Here is a 19,384-nt window from a genome sequence, read left to right as displayed (position 1 = left end):
CATATGAAAAGGCACACGGACTGATTATTATGCGTATACAGAGACATAACACACGCACTCCAAATAATACAGGTACACGCAGTCTTCCTTTAAAGATATTTTCACGTTGCATAATAAAATACAGGAGCTAAAATAGCACTGTATAATGATTACAGAAACCCAAATATCTGGACACATCAAATACATTCTGAGCAGCACTCTGTAAAGCGACCTCAATGAACTGTGCTGTAGAACTCTGCGGGCAGCCACTGTCCTCCTAGATCTCAAATCTGTGTATCTAAAAATAACTAAATGAAACTCAGTTTCTGAAGGATGCTGCACCGATTCCGTGATTCAGAGAGCAGGGGATGACCTACTTAGGGCTACTTACTCACCCAAAATGTAACAAAGCAAGAAAGATTAAACAGCATCCGTAACAGGCAATGCTAAACCCTAACTGGTACCAAAGCTAAAGGCAAGAGCAGGGTTTTCTTCAACAAAGGTTTGCTCCCAGCTTTTGGAAAGTCAAGAAGAGAAAGGTAACAGGTTATATGCAAAAATCAAATATGTACTGTACTGTACTAACTGTGCAGAAGGCATCAATATTAAAACAAAGAAAAACACACAAAAAACCACGTTTGAACTTCTTGCTCCTTCAGTAAAATATTTTGGCAAGAGATTCCAGGTGAGCGTTGCCAGTCATTGCTGTGATCCGCAGCCGCACACAGCTTGTGCTTCTGGAAAGACCCACACAAGAGGTGGGTACATGCTCACGTCTGCCTCGTGACAGCATGTCGCTCTTTCTGGAGGAAGCTGTGGTGCGGCTCCTTTCCCTCTGTAACATGCCTCTCTCTGATGCTTTCCCCCAGCTCTTCATTTAAATTCTATTTCTCTATTGATCAGAGTAAAAACACCTCGCCAACTCTTAAGAGGTCTCTGATAACCAAAACAAGCCCAGCCATTTACCTCTTGGAAAAATGAGCATTAACTTGATAGGTTTTAGCAAACACCTGTTTTATTTTGCTACAGCTAAAGAAATGCAGATGTGTGAAGGACCAGACCATAGCATTTTCATAGACATGAGTATAAACTTAGAACAAGAGATACCTGTTGACCCATAAATCCTGATTTGAGGTCTGTCACTACTGTCAGGTTTCCCTAAAGGAGCTGAGGAAGAAAGGAACAACTGGTTGCTACCTTGGCGTTGCCACACCAGCAAGTTCCATCCGAGGGGAGCTCCTCTGTCCTAGAGCACACGCACACTCCCAGCAGCTGACAAGCTGGCTTTCCCTTGCTTGACATCGAGTTGCACTAAGGCCAAAGTACACACGCCAAGAAGCAGCCATCCCAATCCTATATAACTTTCTCTCCGTCCTTGCAGCCTCCCCTTCATCCTTTTTTCAAACCCGGTCCTTTTTATCAGGTACTCCTTTGTTACCACAGCCCACATGGGTCCATCTCTTTCAGCACATAAGTATTGCTTGCTGCTTCCTGCCATGACCAAAGCTGACAGTCCCTTGAAGGTACAAAGGATGCATGAGATCTGTGAAAGAACAGCAGTGGAAAAAGGCAGGTTTTCAAAGCTGAGTGAGGAAGGAGAGGGAACCACCAGACTGCGGCAGGATTTGTTCACTGTGCACCAATAGTCCTAATTCAGTAGTTGCATTCTTTGAGCTGTTGAACTTGTCATTTTACAGCCCAGTTTGAACCATCAAGAAGCTATCACATCAGTCTCCATTTTCTTCTGTAAGTCCACCTCATCACCCACTCCATGCCTGAACAATTCTGATCCTCTCCCTGGCCTCACACCCACGTGTTTTTAGTAACTGATGACTGCTAACTTCAGAATGACTCACTGCCCAGTCAGCCTATTTGCTGCATGTTTACCTAGTTCATCTCTTAAGGCACCATCAACACATTAAAATATTTTGTAAAACACCACCAGATCTGCTTTTAAAATAGCAGTATATCCAATACTTGTTTTGGTTTTGTCCAGAAAGGTTACAGACATAAAATGTTTACTTAACAGAAGCGTAAGGGCTGAAGGACCACATTCCTGTATGTGCCTGTCCTACGAAGGCTCACAGTCCTCTGGCTCTTCTCCAGCCTCAGCTCCTTCCTCATTTTCCTCGTGTTTTGTCTGAGCCTTCTGCAAAAGTCTGGGCCCTGCCAAGCCAATAACCAAGGCTCCAATGGGAGCAGTGATCAAGATAGCCAAGAAAGCTACTGTTAGTACATTCATTCCATACTTCTCCAGCTGCTGGTTCTGATGACTTCTTGCTGTATCCAAGGCAAGGGAACCTATTGCAGCCTATAGGAAAGAAAGGATCACTGAAACAGAGGAAGTAATCTTTCTTAGTGAAACAGGAAAAAAAAAAAAGGGACTAATCATCAGTCTATGCTTAACATAGGCAGTACATAAAAGGTAAGGGTTCTATCAGCCCTATATGAACGATTTCCACTTGGCTATGCTGAATTTCCTAGGCTACTGAGTTAATCTGAGTGTCTCCCTTCTGCGAGGAGCATGGCTTAGCTGACACGTTATCCATTTCTGGAGAACGTGGAATTAATGTAATGAAATAGGCCAGCACCCTGCACATTGGAGCTGTTAAAATCCCATACCTCCAGACTGTGTCCTGACAGCAGTCGATGAATAGTAGCTTCGCAAAGATTAGTTGCAATAATCCTTGCGTGTGCCGATTATTAACTTCTGCTTGCAAATAATCATGCTTTTGAGGCAAAGTCCAAGTGATGTAACAATCACTGAGCAAGAATGCAACCAGCCTGAGGCTTCTCTAGCAATAATCCCATCAGGCCAGCCATTATAAAAACAACCACGAAATAAAAACCCATTCTGAGCCTCAAGTGCAACTGTGCTGGCGAACACTTTATGTGGTATTAGAAACACTTTTCAACTTGGAGAGTCCTCAAAATCTGTATGTAAAAGCACAATAATCTGCTGTAACTGATAAACAACTATTCTGTGACAAAGCACTTATACGTATATTCACCATTATTACTGAGAGTACGACCCAGGATGCAAAGAACCCTCACATGGCAGGTCCCCCATGCCCTTTTCAAGCAGACTTAAGGCAGGGCAATTCAGAATATGAACTGCCCACATACTGCACTCTGCTGTTAACAGGGACCCAATCTCTCTCCCTGTTCAAGGCTGTGCTAGCGAAGAAGAGCTTTGCTAAAGACTATTCATCTAGCTTGGAATGAAAACGATGATGGGCTGTTTTACCTGGACAGTGGCTTTGGGAATCCATGCCAATGAGACAAATACTTTCTCCTTGAAATTAAAGCCAGCAAAACACACCATCAGGAAGGTTGCAATGATTCGCACAACTAGGGCAATACCTAGTGTAGCAACACAGAGCCCTGCAACAAAGACAAATACTTCTTACTATTTATGTGCATAGGTGCCTGAGGGGAACAAGCCTTCTAAAATCACAGCTTTACAGTCATTTCAGTATGTTGTTCTTTTGTCAGCCATGTACAGCTCTACTTAAGGTTTCTTTCTGGAGATTCTTTGGAAGCTAGAAATAAAACTGGATAACTAAGTAACACATCTTACCAACAGTTTCAGGCCTGAGAGACGTAACAGATACTTCTGCTCCAATCAAACCAAAAAGAAAAGGTTGAAAGATATTCCAAGCAACAGCAACAATTTTTTCTACTTCCCTCTGCAATAGTAACAATTAAAGAAAAATAAAATCCATCAATTCACACACACAGAACAACCCAAACAGACACATTTAATTAATCAAAGGACAAAATGGAAACTTATCATAAATATGTTCCAGAATTGTTGTTCAGACTCCTAATTTATGGTGAACTTTGATCTGAAACTAAAGCAATCTGTAGCCTAGAGAAGGAAAATAAAGCATGGTTGATTATCACTGTTTAGAAAGAGACTATTTCAAAGGTTTTGCAATGAAACTGCTTAACTTTTGGGGGCCGCACGTTCAGGCTTCTTTCTTCATTTGTACTTGAGCAGAATCAGACCCTGAAAGGTTTCAGTAATGTCTATTGCACCACACTCAGGTGGAAACCTCCACATGAGCAGGAGTGAAGTCAGACTGAGTAAGCCTGAAATCCCTTACTAGTAAAAAAACAAAACGCTGAGTGTCTCTTTGTGATCATTCATATGATTGCAAAGCTATCTTTTCTCTTTGTGCTTGAACTTTACACCTAGCACTCTTCCTAAAACAACCCGCTGCCAAAGTAAACAGGAATCTTCCTCTTAGTTGAAGAAGCACACGTAGCATCTCTAACAGCTCTTTTTAAATGAAGTGGGTCCTGCAACAGCAGATGAATGTGCAGGCTGCAGTGTGTGAGGATGTGTGGCCCAGATGTGTCCCATCCCTCACGTTCCCTCTGGGACTGACCATTCAACATGGTAGCATCTCTGGCTCTTCCATCAACAGAACAGAGGAGATAACTGCAATACAAAACCTTATGTAACCCTGGAGTGAATGAAGGGGAAACACAAAGACCTGTAAACTCACTTCTTTATTTGCTTCACTTCTCCCTGCTAACTTACTCTGCTTTTCTTGAAGGAAAAAAAAAAAAGCAATTCTTTTCACATATATTAGCATTATTTCAACTGCTTACTGCCCATTTAACTACTTCAGCAACAGGTACAGTGTTCCCTGTTCTCCGCTGATTCTATTTGTTCACCTCCACCACAGACAGCTTCAGTGGCCTTTGTGAGGCTTAGCAGGAAATTCTTGGTAAAACTGAGTATTCAGTAAGCAGATCTCTGGCTGCCTCTGATAAAAAGAGCTAAGGCATTTGAAATCATCATCATGCAGCCTCACATACTGATCAAAAGAATTTAAACTAAGTAGTTACAGACCGCATATGCTTTTGTGAGGACTCTCCTTCAGAAGTGGCTTAAAAGCCTTCAACGGTGAGTTTTATGAGCTGTAAAGTTCTTAACTACTTCACCTCTCAAGTTTCCCTTCCTTTAAAACTGGACAACAATGTAGTATTTTAAATAGAAATCATGGTTTCTTATTTGTTATTTTAACAAATCTTGAGATCCTACTGAGGTCAGGTTCTAGATGAGGATAATAATATATCCGTTCCCCTTTCCTTTCTCCTCTTCTCCCCTTCTCCTACTGCACATTGCAAGGCTGCAGCTATGGAAAGATAAGTTGCCCTCAAATATTAAGCGCAGATGGTATCAAAAGGGGCAGTGAGACATACCAAGATGCAGAAAATCAGCAGTGCAAAAATAGTAAGAATAGAAGAACAGACTTCATAGCTAAAAGAAAGTGGCTTAGAGACAATCTGTATGGTTTCTGCATGGCTTTATATCACCACTTAGCATTGGCACCCTGATCTCTAGTTATGCAGAATATACTTGCTAGGGTTTGGGAAAGACAATCAAATGGTAGATTACTGCTTTCCATTTCACTCCCTAAAACCACAGGGAATAAAAGCTCAGGATATTGAAGCACAACTATATTTGGGCATCTATTATTAAAACTTATCTTTGAAAGACTGTGTAAGGTTACAGAGACTCACAGAGCTGGGACAAAGATTCCTCATCAAGCGCCATGACAATTAACCAGCCTCAACAGGACTTAAAAGGCACTGCACTGATGTCTGAGAGAAACTCATGAGCATTTTACTGTCAGTATAACCTCATCCACATATGTGGTAACCTTCTGTTACACTAAAGATGAAGAAAAGTCCTACATTTATTTTTGTAATCTGTACTTCCCATGAATCTACATAAATGGGCCACTGCCTCTCCTGATGGAAATCCAAACTTCTGCTAAGCTGTGCATTCAAAGGAATTTTGGTACAGCGTGTGTAAACATTCACCTTTTCATCAGACCATCCCACACCGGCAATAAAAGCTAAGACTAACGTGCAGAGCCCTCCTGATCCAGGGAAGCCGAAGCAGACACTGCCAAAAACAGCAAACATGGACAGCCCAAGTACAAAATACGATCTCTTCCATGGCAGAGATGCCTGCAAGAAAGCAAAGAAACAAACAAAAAAGTGAAATTATTTTTGGAAATGGAGGAGAACGTTTACATCTACAAATCTGAAGGTAACGGAGGGTACCATTGTGGAGGAATCTTTTGTTTGAGACTTGAACTACGCAGTTGAGTTAAGGAGTTCTTCAGGACACTAATTCCTAGCAAACTCTAATTCTGAAACTTCAACATTAGTTTTCCTCTGCCCATCCAAAATCTCACTGCCAAAATGCTTTTTGAATGACAAGGAATATGATGCTCTATTCTATCTAACCTTCCTGCTTCTACTCTGTGATAACGGGACCTGTACTGTGAAGACCTAGAGCTTATCCAAGGAGGTGTTAAATCGTTGCCACTAAATGTTCTTAAGGACAAATCCAGTTTCACAGCAGTTGTATCCCTGTAATCGTTTCCCATGCCTTGTCACCAACTGATTTCTGTGCCACACTGTTCATGTTATTTAATAAGAAAATTTGGTGCCACTGATGGCCATAGCTGTTGTCCAAATTGATTTCAGTATACAGAATGTATCTGTTTTCTTCTACAATTCTGTTTGTGTAGTTACCCTCGATAGTAAATTCATCTACAACTTTATATAAGCTTAATTATTAGTGGAAGTAACATCCTAATTAGTGTTGATAATATGCCCAAGCTTGTGATCTGCAAATCTCTAAGATGTTTCCAGTAGGCTTAAGATTAAAAATAAGTAGAGGTAAATACATTGTGCATCAATTTAATTGATTATTATTCTACTAATCCTTTTTCCTTTCCATGTGAGCATTTCCAACACCCTCCAGCTCCAGAGGGTGCAGGATTGTGAACTGGGTTCCAGGCTCTCCCTCAGGAAAGACTGTGTGATCATACACTGTTATTGTTGCAGTACACAAGCAGTCATCTTTAAAACCCTTCCTTGCTTTGTAGGCTTTGCAATCTAGAAGCTGTTAGAGCTGTACACTGCTTTCTCACAAAAGGTGCCACAGGAAGTTTGATAAGGAATAATACAAAAACAACATTCATAAGCAAAGAGTATTTTATATAACACAATTTTTGTTGTTTTTCTTTTACCTGATCATGGCTTGGGAAATACCGAACAAACATCCCCAGAATCCCACCAGCTGCTATGCCAATAGCAACCTCCAGCACTCCTCGGAGCACATTGTACAGAGTGGAACCTACTCGGTCAAAAGAGAAGTGTGTTCAGTTAACCCTACAGCAGAAGGTTAGGCTTCACTCACAAACCATGCTGTACACCTACAAGAATGAATCCAGTATGGCATCCGCTCTAAATTACACAGGAGAAGGGGTTCGGAGGGAACCTACCAGCCTGAAAGAACTGGATAGTGCACCTTTCTCTCTTTGCTTATGCCAAGAAAGTGTGCCAAAGTAGCCAGAGAAAATACCACTGCTAGAGCACTGTCAGACCCAGGGATATTTGAGACCACTCATACTGGGCACATGGAGGCCAGAGTTGGCAGTCATGGGAAAAATAAAACTGTTCTCTGAAAGCTGTGACCCACACCTCAGAGTAGATGAAGTTACACCAACACTTTTGATCATGGGTAATCTCTCTATCTGTACTCAACTCCATATATAAATCTCAGGAGGAGCTGTCATTAAGATACAAACCAGTCAATCATAACAAGGCATATATTCCTCAAAATATCACAGTTTGTGCTGGTTGTCACCTCCTACAGATTAACTAGCATACCAGAAGAGAAAGCCATCCCAAGGCAAGTGTTGAAGCCTGTAATAGCCAGAATGTCGTCAATGCTTCCAGCTGCCATCAGCAAAGTTGGGACACCTTTCTCCACTCCATATCCCCCAGCTTGTAAGATCAGCATGGAGGGAACCACAACAGCAGGAGAGACTGCACCTAGAACAAAACTGAAAGCATAGGGTTTCAGCCTCTCTTAAAAAGCAAGCACTAAATGCTTAATTAAAAAGCTTCAAAACATTATGATTGCTTTTCTACTAAATTTTAAGGACACAGACCTTCACATAAAATATCATCCTTACCTCTCCTTGCTAATTACAAGCAGGGATATTCACATGCAGATTCACAATTACCTCATACTTCCTGTTCACCTCAATAATATTCAATATCAAGGACTCCATGACTCTAAAGACATGACTCTACACTGCAAGCCAGTTCTCCCTTATGTGCCTTGGTTGTCCACTTTAGGAACCTGGTCTAGATGCTCACGACTTGTGAGTTCATTCTCAAAATTCAGCATGTGGCAGGAGAGAAGTTCATTTATCTCCTTCTAGTGTACAGCCTGGACTGAGTCCACCAATTCAGACAGAACCCAGATGGTAAAAGTTTCCTCTTCAAGGATATTACTCCACAATGTAACATACCATGTCCTTGTCTTCAACTTGTGGCAGGAAGACTGCTCTATATCAATTTATCAAAGGCAAAATTCTGCATTCCAGCACAAACTTGTGGTATCATTTTCTGTCCCCAAAAGCCCCCTGCCTTGTGGCTAAAGACCCAGGGATTGCACCATCTTTCTTCCTTCTGTAAGTGCCCAGATCACAACCAGAGAAGAGTAATGATGCAAGTACTTCTCTGCGTCTGGAAATGTGACCTTTAAATTAGCCACAGAGCCAGACATGAATGGTAAGCAAACAACCACAGGGGCTAAGAACAGCTTCCTAACTGACAAAACTAAGGTGTCTGCTTGGCAGAGAACTAACTGCATTTGGATCATCTAGCTGTTGCAAAAAAAAGTCATATAGGAGAAAAGACAGCACATTACCCTAATATAAATCCCCACTGCCATGGCAAACGCATGAGCAAAAAGGCAAAAACAGCAGCTGTGCATGTTTCTGAGAGGCATGGTCCAAAAGAAAGCCGTAAGCAGACTGCTTTGAGCTTCTTAAGAGCCTACAACATAAAAGCAAATTCAGCCATTAATATCTGTACCTCTGGCTTCACAGAGAGCAATAACTTTTATGACCTGACATCATTTATTACAATAATTCCCCCTAAGTTGCAGTACAGGATATGACAGTTTTACATGGCTTATGCCAGAAATAGGCCCAAGCAGAAGCGGATTTGGATATAAAATTGCATGTGTGGCAGTGAAACCCAACGAATCTGTGTTTAATGAGGTTCCCACACACTGGAGGAAGGAGGGGTAGAGGGATTCTCTTTGGCTTCTTGTGCAGAGCAAACAGCTCTGGAGTGGCTGGAGCCACTATAGTTCATTTGAAAAGTGCACTCTTACCACAGCTGTCTCACCCACAGTTGCCTGAGGTAATGTTCACTGTCCACAGAAGTTTTTTGCTACCATCCCACAAGTTGCATAAGCAACCCAGAAGTGATTTCAAAGTCTCAGCAAATCAGGAGAATTTGTAAAGCTACATAGAATTGGAGAAAAAAAAGCCATGCATTCCTTTGAGCTGTCTCTCGGTTGGTATCCAGAGTAGATTAAACTCTACCTGGCTCTGTAACTTCTATCCAGAAACTTCACTAAAAGAGAGTATTTGCTTGTAAAAGCAGCTTTCAGTAGTCCCTCACAAACAGGACTCTGCTAGGACAAGTCCCTAATTTTGATATGGATAAAACAGCAAGTTGCAATTTTTAACAAGCGCTGTTTATCCCAGCATAATTAGGGCTGAGAATCACTTAGAGAAACTGGCATCTGTCTTCACAGCTTCAGCAACACAAGGAACAGTTGTAAGCACATCAAAGCGCTGCTACATATGGAGTCCAAATGACAGTTTGGATTGCCACATGGGAGACAAATGAGACAACGATGAAGTTCCTTTGGCCAAAAAAGGATGTGGAATAGAAAGAAAACCAGGCACAATGCACCAGCTGTGCTAATACAAGCACCAATATCTTCATAACAAGGACAAATAGTAGACTTAGGAAAAATTAGTTTTTCAAGAATGACAAAACCCATTTTCCTACATATCTGAAAATGGGAAACTCATTTCCATCTTGGGTAAAAAAAATCAGCTCTGTTGACCTGAACTAGCTAAATTTTATATAAGCTTTAAACAGTCACTTAGACAGGAGTCAGTATATACGGTACAGCTTTATTTCAGACAGCTGGTTTTGATCTAGCAAACATTACAGTTATTAATTTAGGGAATGTGAAGTTCCACAGAAAACTATTCTGTTCACAGAAGCATTTTGGGCTTCATAGTGACGTGAAGCGCTGCCTCTGTAGTGCAGCCAGAATCACCTTTAGAATTAACACATTTACATAAAACCTAAAATGACTAAAAAAAAAGAAAATAAGAAAATAAAATTGCAAAAAAAGATGAAGAGTATTTTTGTGTGCTTGTATGATTTGTGCCAGCATAAACAGCACTCTCCTTCTGGGATAGCGATTCCCCTCCTTACTTGTTTTAGTATGCCACAGTAAACTGACAGGGACTTTGCTAGGTAGTATAAACTCTTCCTGATAGAATGCATGTCCTCATGCAACCCGCTCTCAAAATTCAGTACATTTCTTTAAGATAAGGAGGATCTTTTAGCAGAATCAATGTTACACTTCGCCTTAGAGAAGTAGCTGGTGCCATACCTTTGGGTCCAAACCAAGTCCTGCCCGGGTCAGTATAATTGAAAGAGCAATATTCCTCAGTGCTGCAGACCAGTGCGGGTTTATCTGGATGATGTCACTAACAAATGGGGTATTTCGGATGAGGAAACCAGCAAGTAGCATCCCTTAAATGCAAGCAAACAAACTGCAGTCAAATGATGTATTCGACTGAGGTAAAAGTTTATCCTGAATTTTAAAAACTGGCACAATCAGATGTATCTCTAAGAGACAACAAAACAGTTTCTGATCTGTATCATTAGCCTTGTTTTAAAGATGGGAATGTGAGAAGACGAACATGTTCAAAGCAATGGAAGAGGTCTACAACACACCAGGTCACTGATGAGCACCGATGGTGCTGAAACACAATTCAGGCAAGAGATAACAGAATTCTACTTCATTCACCACATGCAGGTCATGCTTACCATAAACAAAACCATCTCTGGACCTTTAAAGATATGTTCCTTGCTTTTTTTATTTTAAACATGGAAAAGAAGAGTGTAACCTAACATGTATTCCTCTCATATGTTGGAAACTGTTTAAAAAGAAATCCTGTCTGAAACACAGGTATCACAGGAGCCATAACGCTGAGTTCACTGGAACATCTAATCTAGATCAGCCAGTCGTGGCCTAACTTGGAGATCTTAGAATGCTCAGGCAATTCAGCTTCTGCGCAAGGGAGAAAACAGGAGAAAGCAACAGGAACCTGCTCTTATCCTCTATTTGAGCTACTTCTAAGATCCAACCTTCTGCAAATATTAGCAAAGCAGCTTAATTGGAGACTTCCTGCAAAGCTGTCAGAACTGGATCTCTGGAAAGATATGGAGAAGTATGGAAACAGTAAATATAGTTCTGTAAAGACTCACTGTAGGTCCCCCGTGATTCAAAGACACTTTTTTTTTTTTTTTTGTAGTGTAATTTCATACTAACCATGTCAATAAACCAGAAACCAAAAAAGATGAAAAGCAAATACTATGCTGTGGTTGCTCACAGCTTGCTGTGTTTGCCTGTAAGCCTTGGCTGCAGAGTTGGTTCATCCTGTAACACACTGATCTTTTGGACGCTGTTCTTCCCACCCCTTCCCGGAAAAAAAAGAAAAAAATAGGAAAAAAAAGAAATAAAATAAGGGGCATAATTAGTCTTCAGTACCTTGTGACATTTCTAACAGGCTAGCATAATGATCATGTGGCTCTTTGCACTTCTTTTTTTGTGCATGACACCCATCGACTGAATCAGCCCAGATGTAGAAGACTGCTTAACTGAGAAAAAAATGCACCACCTTAAAAGATACCCTCATCATTCTGCTCCACGTTGCCTGCAGAACCTCCTTGCAAAGCGTACCTATAATATAATATGTGGCTGTTTCTGTAGCTGTGTCCTTAGAACCATAGAATCACAAGGTTGGAAAGGACCTACAAGATCATCTAGTCCAACCGCCCACTACCACATGCCACTCAACCATATCTCGTAGCTCCTCACCCAGATGCCTCTTGAACTCTGCCAGGGATGGCAGTTGAGGTCCCTTCCAACTCAAGCCATTAAATGATTCTACTAATTTATTTTTTTTTAAAGGTGCTTACTTAGTCAGGGCCCTGCTTATAAAGCCTGTGTTACTGTGGGCAGACACGCTATACGCAAAACTTCCCTCCCTCTTGTTTGAATCTGTTCTCAGCTGTGGAACCAGGCAGTAGGTGAACACGCACACTGCCCGAATGGTGCTGCAAACAAAGCCACCTGACCCCTCTGTCAGAGCGCCCACTGTGAGCCACCGCAGTAAGCAGGTTATTTATCACTTCAAGGCACTACAGGAGGCATTTGCAGCTTGTTCTGCCACGAAGTTTTAATTTGTATCAACAGCTCTATTCATGTACAGACTCAGCATAACAAAGAGACCACCTTTTTCAGCATCACAGTACATCATAATATCATACTGATGACAGCCAAAGGAACTAAGGGGAGGAGGAGCCTTAGTTACATATAGGTTAGTTTCACCTGTGCTAGTCTGGGGGAGTTTTCTACCTTCTCCACAAGGACCGCAAACAAATCACATGAAAAAGTGACAGATTTGGGCATTACGAAGTAGGCACGTTCCTAATCCAAACATAACTAATCTGCAGGTATCCCCTGACTGTTAAAATACAACAGCCACACAGGAAGAAAAGAAGGAAGGGCATCTTACCCAGAAGAGCAGGGAGGGGCGGCAGTGTTCCTATTTTAATGAGTCCAAAAATTTTACCTCCAACGACAGCAAAAAAATAAAGACACAAAATCCCAAACAGGTTTCCACCTGGGAGACATTCAGGCCCAGTGATGGACCAAACCACAGCCCATATCAGGACCACAGCTGCAACTGGAACGAGACAAGAAATATTAATATTTAATCATTTCTAATCAATAGTGAACTGATTTCAGTATTAGGTCACATTTCCTAAAGACACTAAGACACTTTAGAGAATGGTAACAGGAAAGTCATTAGGGACCAAAAAAGACTGAGTAAACCTTAGAGCACTGTGGAAAGCACTTAACAGGTCCCAGTCTTAACGCAAAGATTTTCACCAACGCTCACTGTGCATTTGTGCTGTCTTCCTTCAGCTAAGTAAAAACTGCAGCAGAACCTGCTGTCGTACAGCCTGGTATGTCTTTGAGCTAATGACTGCAGTTCTGTTCTCATTTCTAAAGGAATTAATGTCTCAGTGTTTTGGCTAGATATGTTTGTGTAACGCATTGTCATCCCTGAGAAACAAAAATCTGAAGGTCACGTCTCTGGGCTGCCTAAGGTAGTATCAATTAAGAAGGTAAACAAAGAAGGATAACACAGAGAGAAAGGTCCTGAAAAGTATTACAAAAATATTATCTGAAAATATTATAAAATAGGTGAAAATAGTATACTCTTCCCAGTTTCCCAAATCTGTTCCTACAGTAACACAGCAAGAACAGGCATGAATAGACAAAGGCAGAAGAACTTGTTGAATAAATTCCCCTTTTTGCAATCATATGAAAATACATTGCATTTTCAGAGTGGATTTTCTGTATCTTATTTGAGAATGGTTGTAGACTGTTAGTTTTCCAAACATAATCCCTAAGAATCACAAGTGAGAGAGAATAGAGGCTATGGAAGCAAAGCCACAAAAAATATCTTCTGTTTGGGAAAGCCTGAAATAACCAGTTAGCTGGGCATTCTGTTCTGGGAGCTTAAAGCGCAGGGCAAATATTAAACAGAATGAGTCCGTTTGCCTTGGATTTATGATTCTTGGCTTTGCAAACCTAGGATACAGAAGAAGGTATTTCTGCAAAGTCTCACTTTTGTTGCCTTAATTCACCAGAAAGCCATTTAGTTTGTGGAAAATGCACTCTCTATAACCATCCCAAAATATTCACATCAAAACCATGAGAATTAGAAGTCTTCCTTCTACTGAGTTTAACTAAACATTTTGCATCATCCTTTTCTTACTTACCATTTGTTACTATTCGAGACAGTAAACCCTGAGGAGGACAAGCAAATATTTGCCTCCATGTTCCTGCAGGTGTTGAGGACTCTGATATCGGTTCTGGAGGCTGCTGAGCTGAGTGATTCAAGAGAGCAGTTTCTTCTGTTTGTACATTCCCATCAGTACCTTTGGCATCTACTGTTGACTCCTCCTAAATGAAAACAATTAAACTGCCTCAGCAGTGGCTCTGTATGCATTCACAGAGGCATGCAACATATCTGCAATCAGTTGTGATATGCTGGATGCACCCTGTCTACTGAAGGACAACACTGGATTCTACAATAAAGTTAACAATTAGCATCATCCAAGTGAGGCAGTATCTTTAATATAACTTGTAATTAACTTCTGTTACAAAGCCTTGAACCAACATAATGAAACCCACTTTTACAGCAAAATGAAAGACACAACACAGATGGCAGAGCAAACATTACTCACGCGATCCATAGCTGGAAGGCTCAAGCTTGTAAGTCAAGGTAGAGAAGAAGAAATGCTACCCTGGCAGATTCTTTCTTGAATAATTGTTTCTCGAGGCACAGAGTTTGTTAAAGCTGCTCTTTTATATTGATTCATCTACACATCCATATTCATAACCAATATGCTTTTTGACCATTTTTGGATATGCGTCTTACTTCGCTTGAGGGTCCTTATTTCTGAGAAATTAATCATCTATCTTCCTTTATAATTATTCATCTCTGTGCCAGCCCGTTGTCACAGTGCGGACATGGAATTCTTGCCCATGCTGTGGTTTGGCCCTCATCCAGACGCAGTTCCACATTTCCCATTATTTTTCTGTCTTATACATATTTATATGTATATATATATATCCCTTACTCATAGTCACAGTTGGAACATCAAATACCGTGAGCATTCAAGCATGGGATTACTTGGTTTCCTTATCCTGTCATTACCAGCTTCCTATATATATAGATAGATAGATACACCACAAAGTACTTACCTTTACAGTCAGTATCATATGCTTAACTTTAGAGTAAGAACAATTTTATTCTTGCATTTGCTGCAAGTCTTTTTTAAAGCTATAAAAGTCAACATCACAAACGTGCATGTGGAATTTAAAACTGTGCCTTTAAAATACGTATTAGATGAAAAAAGGGTAGAGGTACATGAATTACTTTCAGCAAGCGGTCTGACAGGCACAGTGCGAAAGCAGAGAAGTATTTAATTCTCTTCATAGAATCATCAAGGTTGGAAAAGACCTAAAAGATCATCCAGTCCAAGTCACAGCTTGCTGTGAAACCTGAACTGACTGATTTTTCATTTCAAGCTGAAGTTACAGCCAGTGATTTCCAGCAATCTAACTGAACAAGGTTCTTAAAACAGAATGTTTGTCAATTACAACAAACACTCGCAGAGGAAATTTCTCCCTGCATTCTGTTCAGCATTTTGACCGACGCAGCAAGAAAAGGGAAAGAGGAGGATTCTTCTACATAAAACTGTAATTTAAAGTGCTAATTAATTACCTCCCTTTTCTCATGCATGGGAATCATGCCATTTCTCTCACATACTGACGGTTCAGAATCTTCATTCACCGGATCTTCCTTCACCATTGTGGCAAAGCTAATGAACACAACAGAGGTAGAAAAGTTAGAGAAACAGATGATAGCACTTTCCAGAGGCAACACTTTCCTGCAATATTATATTAATATTAATGTGAAAAAGCCCTCAGAGCCCTATTTGGAATTTAACATCCTCCACATGCCCGCGTATGCTATATATAAGACAAAACACAGCATCTAAGAGTTGCATGCACATTACCAAAGAACGAGAGTTGCTCGCATTCTTTGTCACAGTAACTCCGCCAGCCACACTTCAGTGCTAAAAGTATTAAGTACATTTCTCAGGCCCCATAAGCCACTCAAGTTGTGCCAAAGCGTTTGAACCAAAAAATTCCCTCCTTGTTGAATTGCTGGAAGCAAGTCAGAGCCCTGATTCTCACAATTACCAAACCTTCAGTTTATAATATCTTCGAGATCTGTCAAAGATTGATGCCTTGAACAAAGGCAGGGGCTGTTAGAACACTTGGTTGAATTTGCTTGAGCTGTTCTGGAATGTAACTGGCTTGAGACACAGCTAATGCATAGGGAAAGAATATAGAAGGGCAGTTTCAGCGTGTTCTGGTGTAATGGTTCGTTATCTCTCCCCACAGCATTTGTACATCACTTTAATTCTGAAAGACGCGTGTGTTGGATGGGTAAGGGATAAAGAGATTGTTCTCATTCACATTTGCATAGGAGATTATCCCAATTCTTGGGGTCAGATATCTGTTGATATGAAACAAACCGATATGTATGAGGAAGAGAAGCCCACCTCACAACAACTTCAGGGCCAGCACGCACTGTTTACAGCAGAGTAAAGGAAAGGAAAGACTGAGCAAGGAGATCTGCTCAGCAGGGATTTTTCCAAGGTAGGAATTAATGTCTTGGGCAGCGTGAGCCTGCCCTTGTTTGTTGTGTGACAGACCTTCGGCCTTAGTTTTTGTTTTGTAGGGTTTTGTTTTATAAGTTTCCTCCAGACAGCGCCTTTGCAAACTCAAACAGGTGGACTGAAGAAAGGTGGAGCAGCATTCACACTCCATTGTCAAGGCCCACGCTGTGGAAACCAGCCAATAATGTGCTTATGTCACTACGACCCTCTGAAATATACTTCCCTCAGCACGCAAGAAGAAAGGCTTTTTCATTACAGCTGCTATTAGATCCTCTCATCTTGCTTGTTTTGAATAGGAAGGAATAAGAAAGAGAGGGAAAGCAGAGCTCCGAAGGTGACTGACAGGCGGCATGTGCTGCCCGATATTTTTAGCTGCATTGCCCTGGTGACAGTCAACACTTACTTCGTGCACGCACCGTACGGGAGGCAACGCAAACGAAGCGCCGCAAGCTCAGCCAGAGCCGCTAACGGTCAGCGTTAAAGCAAAGCGACAGCCGCAACCACCCACCCATCACCCAGAAAGCGTCAGCAAGCCCTGATGCAACCTCCTTCCCCGCCTCCCCCACGCGCTTCCTCCCCGCGCGGCCCCCACCTCTCCCGTCGCGCTGCAGCCGGGACAGCGGGCATTTACCTGTGCAACGGCGGGCATCAGAGCGAGCCCATGTGCCCGAGCAGCCTCTCCAACACGCCGAGATGGCGATGTGCTCAACCACGCCCGGCAGCAGGAGCAGCCCGGTGCCAGCTCTGGCTCCTCCTCCCGTGCCGTTACCACACGATCCGTCTTCTATCCACGACCGCACCACCAAAGCCTCTCGCTGCAGTCGGGCTCCCGAAAGGCCTCACGGGTGCTATCTTCTCCCCCAGTGCTCGGCACGCCAGGCGGCAGGTCCGTCCGAGCCGTGCACCAGCCCCGAGCCCACAGCGCGGAAGAACAAGGGGAGGAATTGCACGGGGGAGAGCGAGAGAATCAACGCGTTTGCACGTGTGCGGCGCTACCGCTGCAAACATTTGTCTCGTGAAGATGCATCAGGTGCATCTTCTCATCTGTGAGTGCACGGGGCAACGAGGCAGCCCTTCTGCCTTCATGTTGCTGAGTCGCGCACTCTCACACCGGGGTGTGTGGAAGCAGCTGCGATTGCATCACGTTGCTCCTCAACTCCCAGCAGCGTTACATAGAACGAGGCTGACCACAAAAATGGTTTCGGGTTGTTGCTTTTTGTTTTGTTTTGTTTTTTTTGACCAGATTAAATTTTGCAGGACTCCAAATGAGGGTTAAATCCTCATTTACACCCAGCCCTCCCAAAATGAAATCTTGACCTAAAATCTGGAGTCAAATTCCTCCTTATCAGGCCAATGAGCCTGCTTGAAAACACTGGAGATGTTGAGGCACATTTCAGACTTCTGGCTGTTAGCACAGCCATACAGCACACAAGAGACAGCAATCTGGGTCTTTGTTGGTGTTGTTACGGCTGTTCTTGTTTTATGACCACCAGCTGCACTGAAAAATGCCCATATCTGTGCTTTAAGTGCAGTGTAGAAAGTGGATGGTATCTCCTTTTCTTGCAGGAGAGTTTTGGCTAAACAACTTTTTTGGGTACTGTCAGTGTATTACAGTCACCAGTGAGCTTAGAAATATTATCTATTGAAGTTCTACATGCAGCAAGTAAATTATAAGAAGGACACAAGAAGGACATGGAGGTACTGGAGCAGGTCCAGAGAAGGGCAACGAGGCTTGTTAAGGGCTTGGAGAATCAGCCCTATGAGGAGAGACTAAGGAAGCTGGGGCTGTTTAGTCTGAGGAAGAGGAGGCTGAGGGGAGACCTTATTGCTGTCTTCCAGTACCTGAAAGGTTCTTACAGTGAGAGTGGGGCAGGTCTATTCTCACTACTGACTTGTGACAGGACGAGGGGAAATGGCCTCAAGTTGCGCCAGGGCAAGTTTAGGTTGGATATTAGAAAGAACTTCTTTACAGAAAGGGTGGTTAGGTACTGGAATGGGCTCCCCAAGGAGGTGGTTGAATCGCCATCCCTGGATGTGTTTAAGAGCCGCTTGGATGTGGTACTCAGGGATATGATTTAGCAGAGGTTTGTTGTTGTGGTATTGTTTTGTGGTTGTTTTTTAAGAGATAGGCCACTGGTTAGGCTGCGGTTGGACTTGATGATCTTCAAGGTCTTTTCCAACCTGAGTAATTCTATGATTCTATGATTCTATGATAATGATGAATTTGTGAGAATTTTCATTTTCAAAATAGCACAAGTTTCTTGTGTTGCTACAGTGTGGAGATCCCCTTCCCAAGGTAAGCCTTCTATCCCAGCTACAGAAGGAGGACTTTGGCCTTCCCCTTAACCTCTGCAAACAGTGAAACAGGATCCTGTTGGCCTGAACTTTCAGTATTTGACTTTACATCAGTGAGTATTGCTGAAGCTGTTTTGGGTAACTTTGGATTTTTGCTCCAACTTCACTCCTCTTCACAGTGTGATTCTTTACCATGGTACATTTCTGATTCATAAATCAAAGTTTCAATGTGCTACGACGATAAAAATATCAATACAAACTCTTGTACAAACAGTCATTTTGAGAGAAAAGTAGTTTTTGGCAAGAACTGTACTTGTGTCTGGGAGTGAACCCATGGAATATCTAAGCGGGGAACCTAAACTGTAGAATTGATAATATTTGTCCTGTATTGGTACATTCACTAGTAAATCCTTTTGGAAGAGGAATATATTTGCTCTGTCTAGAGTGGTAAAAATGTGTATCTAAGAACACCTCTTACTTCATAACCACATCTGCATGCCTATCAGAGTGATGTTCTGGAATAGTGCTTTCTGCACACGGAAAAAAAAAGGTTAAGATATTTTCAAGACCATTTTAAGAGTGAACTGTGCCATTAATGAAACAGTTTGGGCTTCAGTTTTTCCCAGTT

General features: G+C 42.0%; 1 protein-coding gene across 2 annotated transcripts; it reads right to left on the bottom strand.

Moving 5' to 3' along the window:
* Window positions 1-69: 69 nt before the first annotated feature.
* On the bottom strand, window positions 70-17,448 carry SLC9B2 (solute carrier family 9 member B2). Of its 2 annotated transcripts, XM_072335585.1 has the most exons (13): window positions 17,093-17,228; window positions 15,498-15,594; window positions 13,987-14,170; window positions 12,711-12,881; window positions 10,517-10,659; window positions 8,738-8,865; window positions 7,687-7,862; window positions 7,044-7,150; window positions 5,821-5,970; window positions 3,560-3,668; window positions 3,227-3,363; window positions 2,229-2,290; window positions 974-2,145 (listed from the first exon to the last, which is right to left on the bottom strand). In XM_072335585.1, the coding sequence occupies exons 2-13, from the start codon at window positions 15,582-15,584 to the stop codon at window positions 2,100-2,102; spliced, it is 1,500 nt and encodes a 499-aa protein (XP_072191686.1). In that variant the 5' UTR covers window positions 15,585-15,594; window positions 17,093-17,228; the 3' UTR covers window positions 974-2,099. The 2 variants fall into 2 exon arrangements, with proteins under 2 accessions (XP_072191685.1, XP_072191686.1); XM_072335584.1 differs by having other exon boundaries at window positions 70-2,290; window positions 17,093-17,448.
* Window positions 17,449-19,384: the final 1,936 nt, after the last annotated feature.

The sequence above is a fragment of the Excalfactoria chinensis genome, chromosome 4 (genome assembly GCF_039878825.1).
Source record: "Excalfactoria chinensis isolate bCotChi1 chromosome 4, bCotChi1.hap2, whole genome shotgun sequence".
NCBI classification, from domain to species: Eukaryota; Metazoa; Chordata; class Aves; order Galliformes; family Phasianidae; genus Excalfactoria; species Excalfactoria chinensis.
The sequence above is the reverse complement of the archived record's forward strand: the minus strand, read 5'-3'. Positions and strand labels throughout refer to the sequence as shown.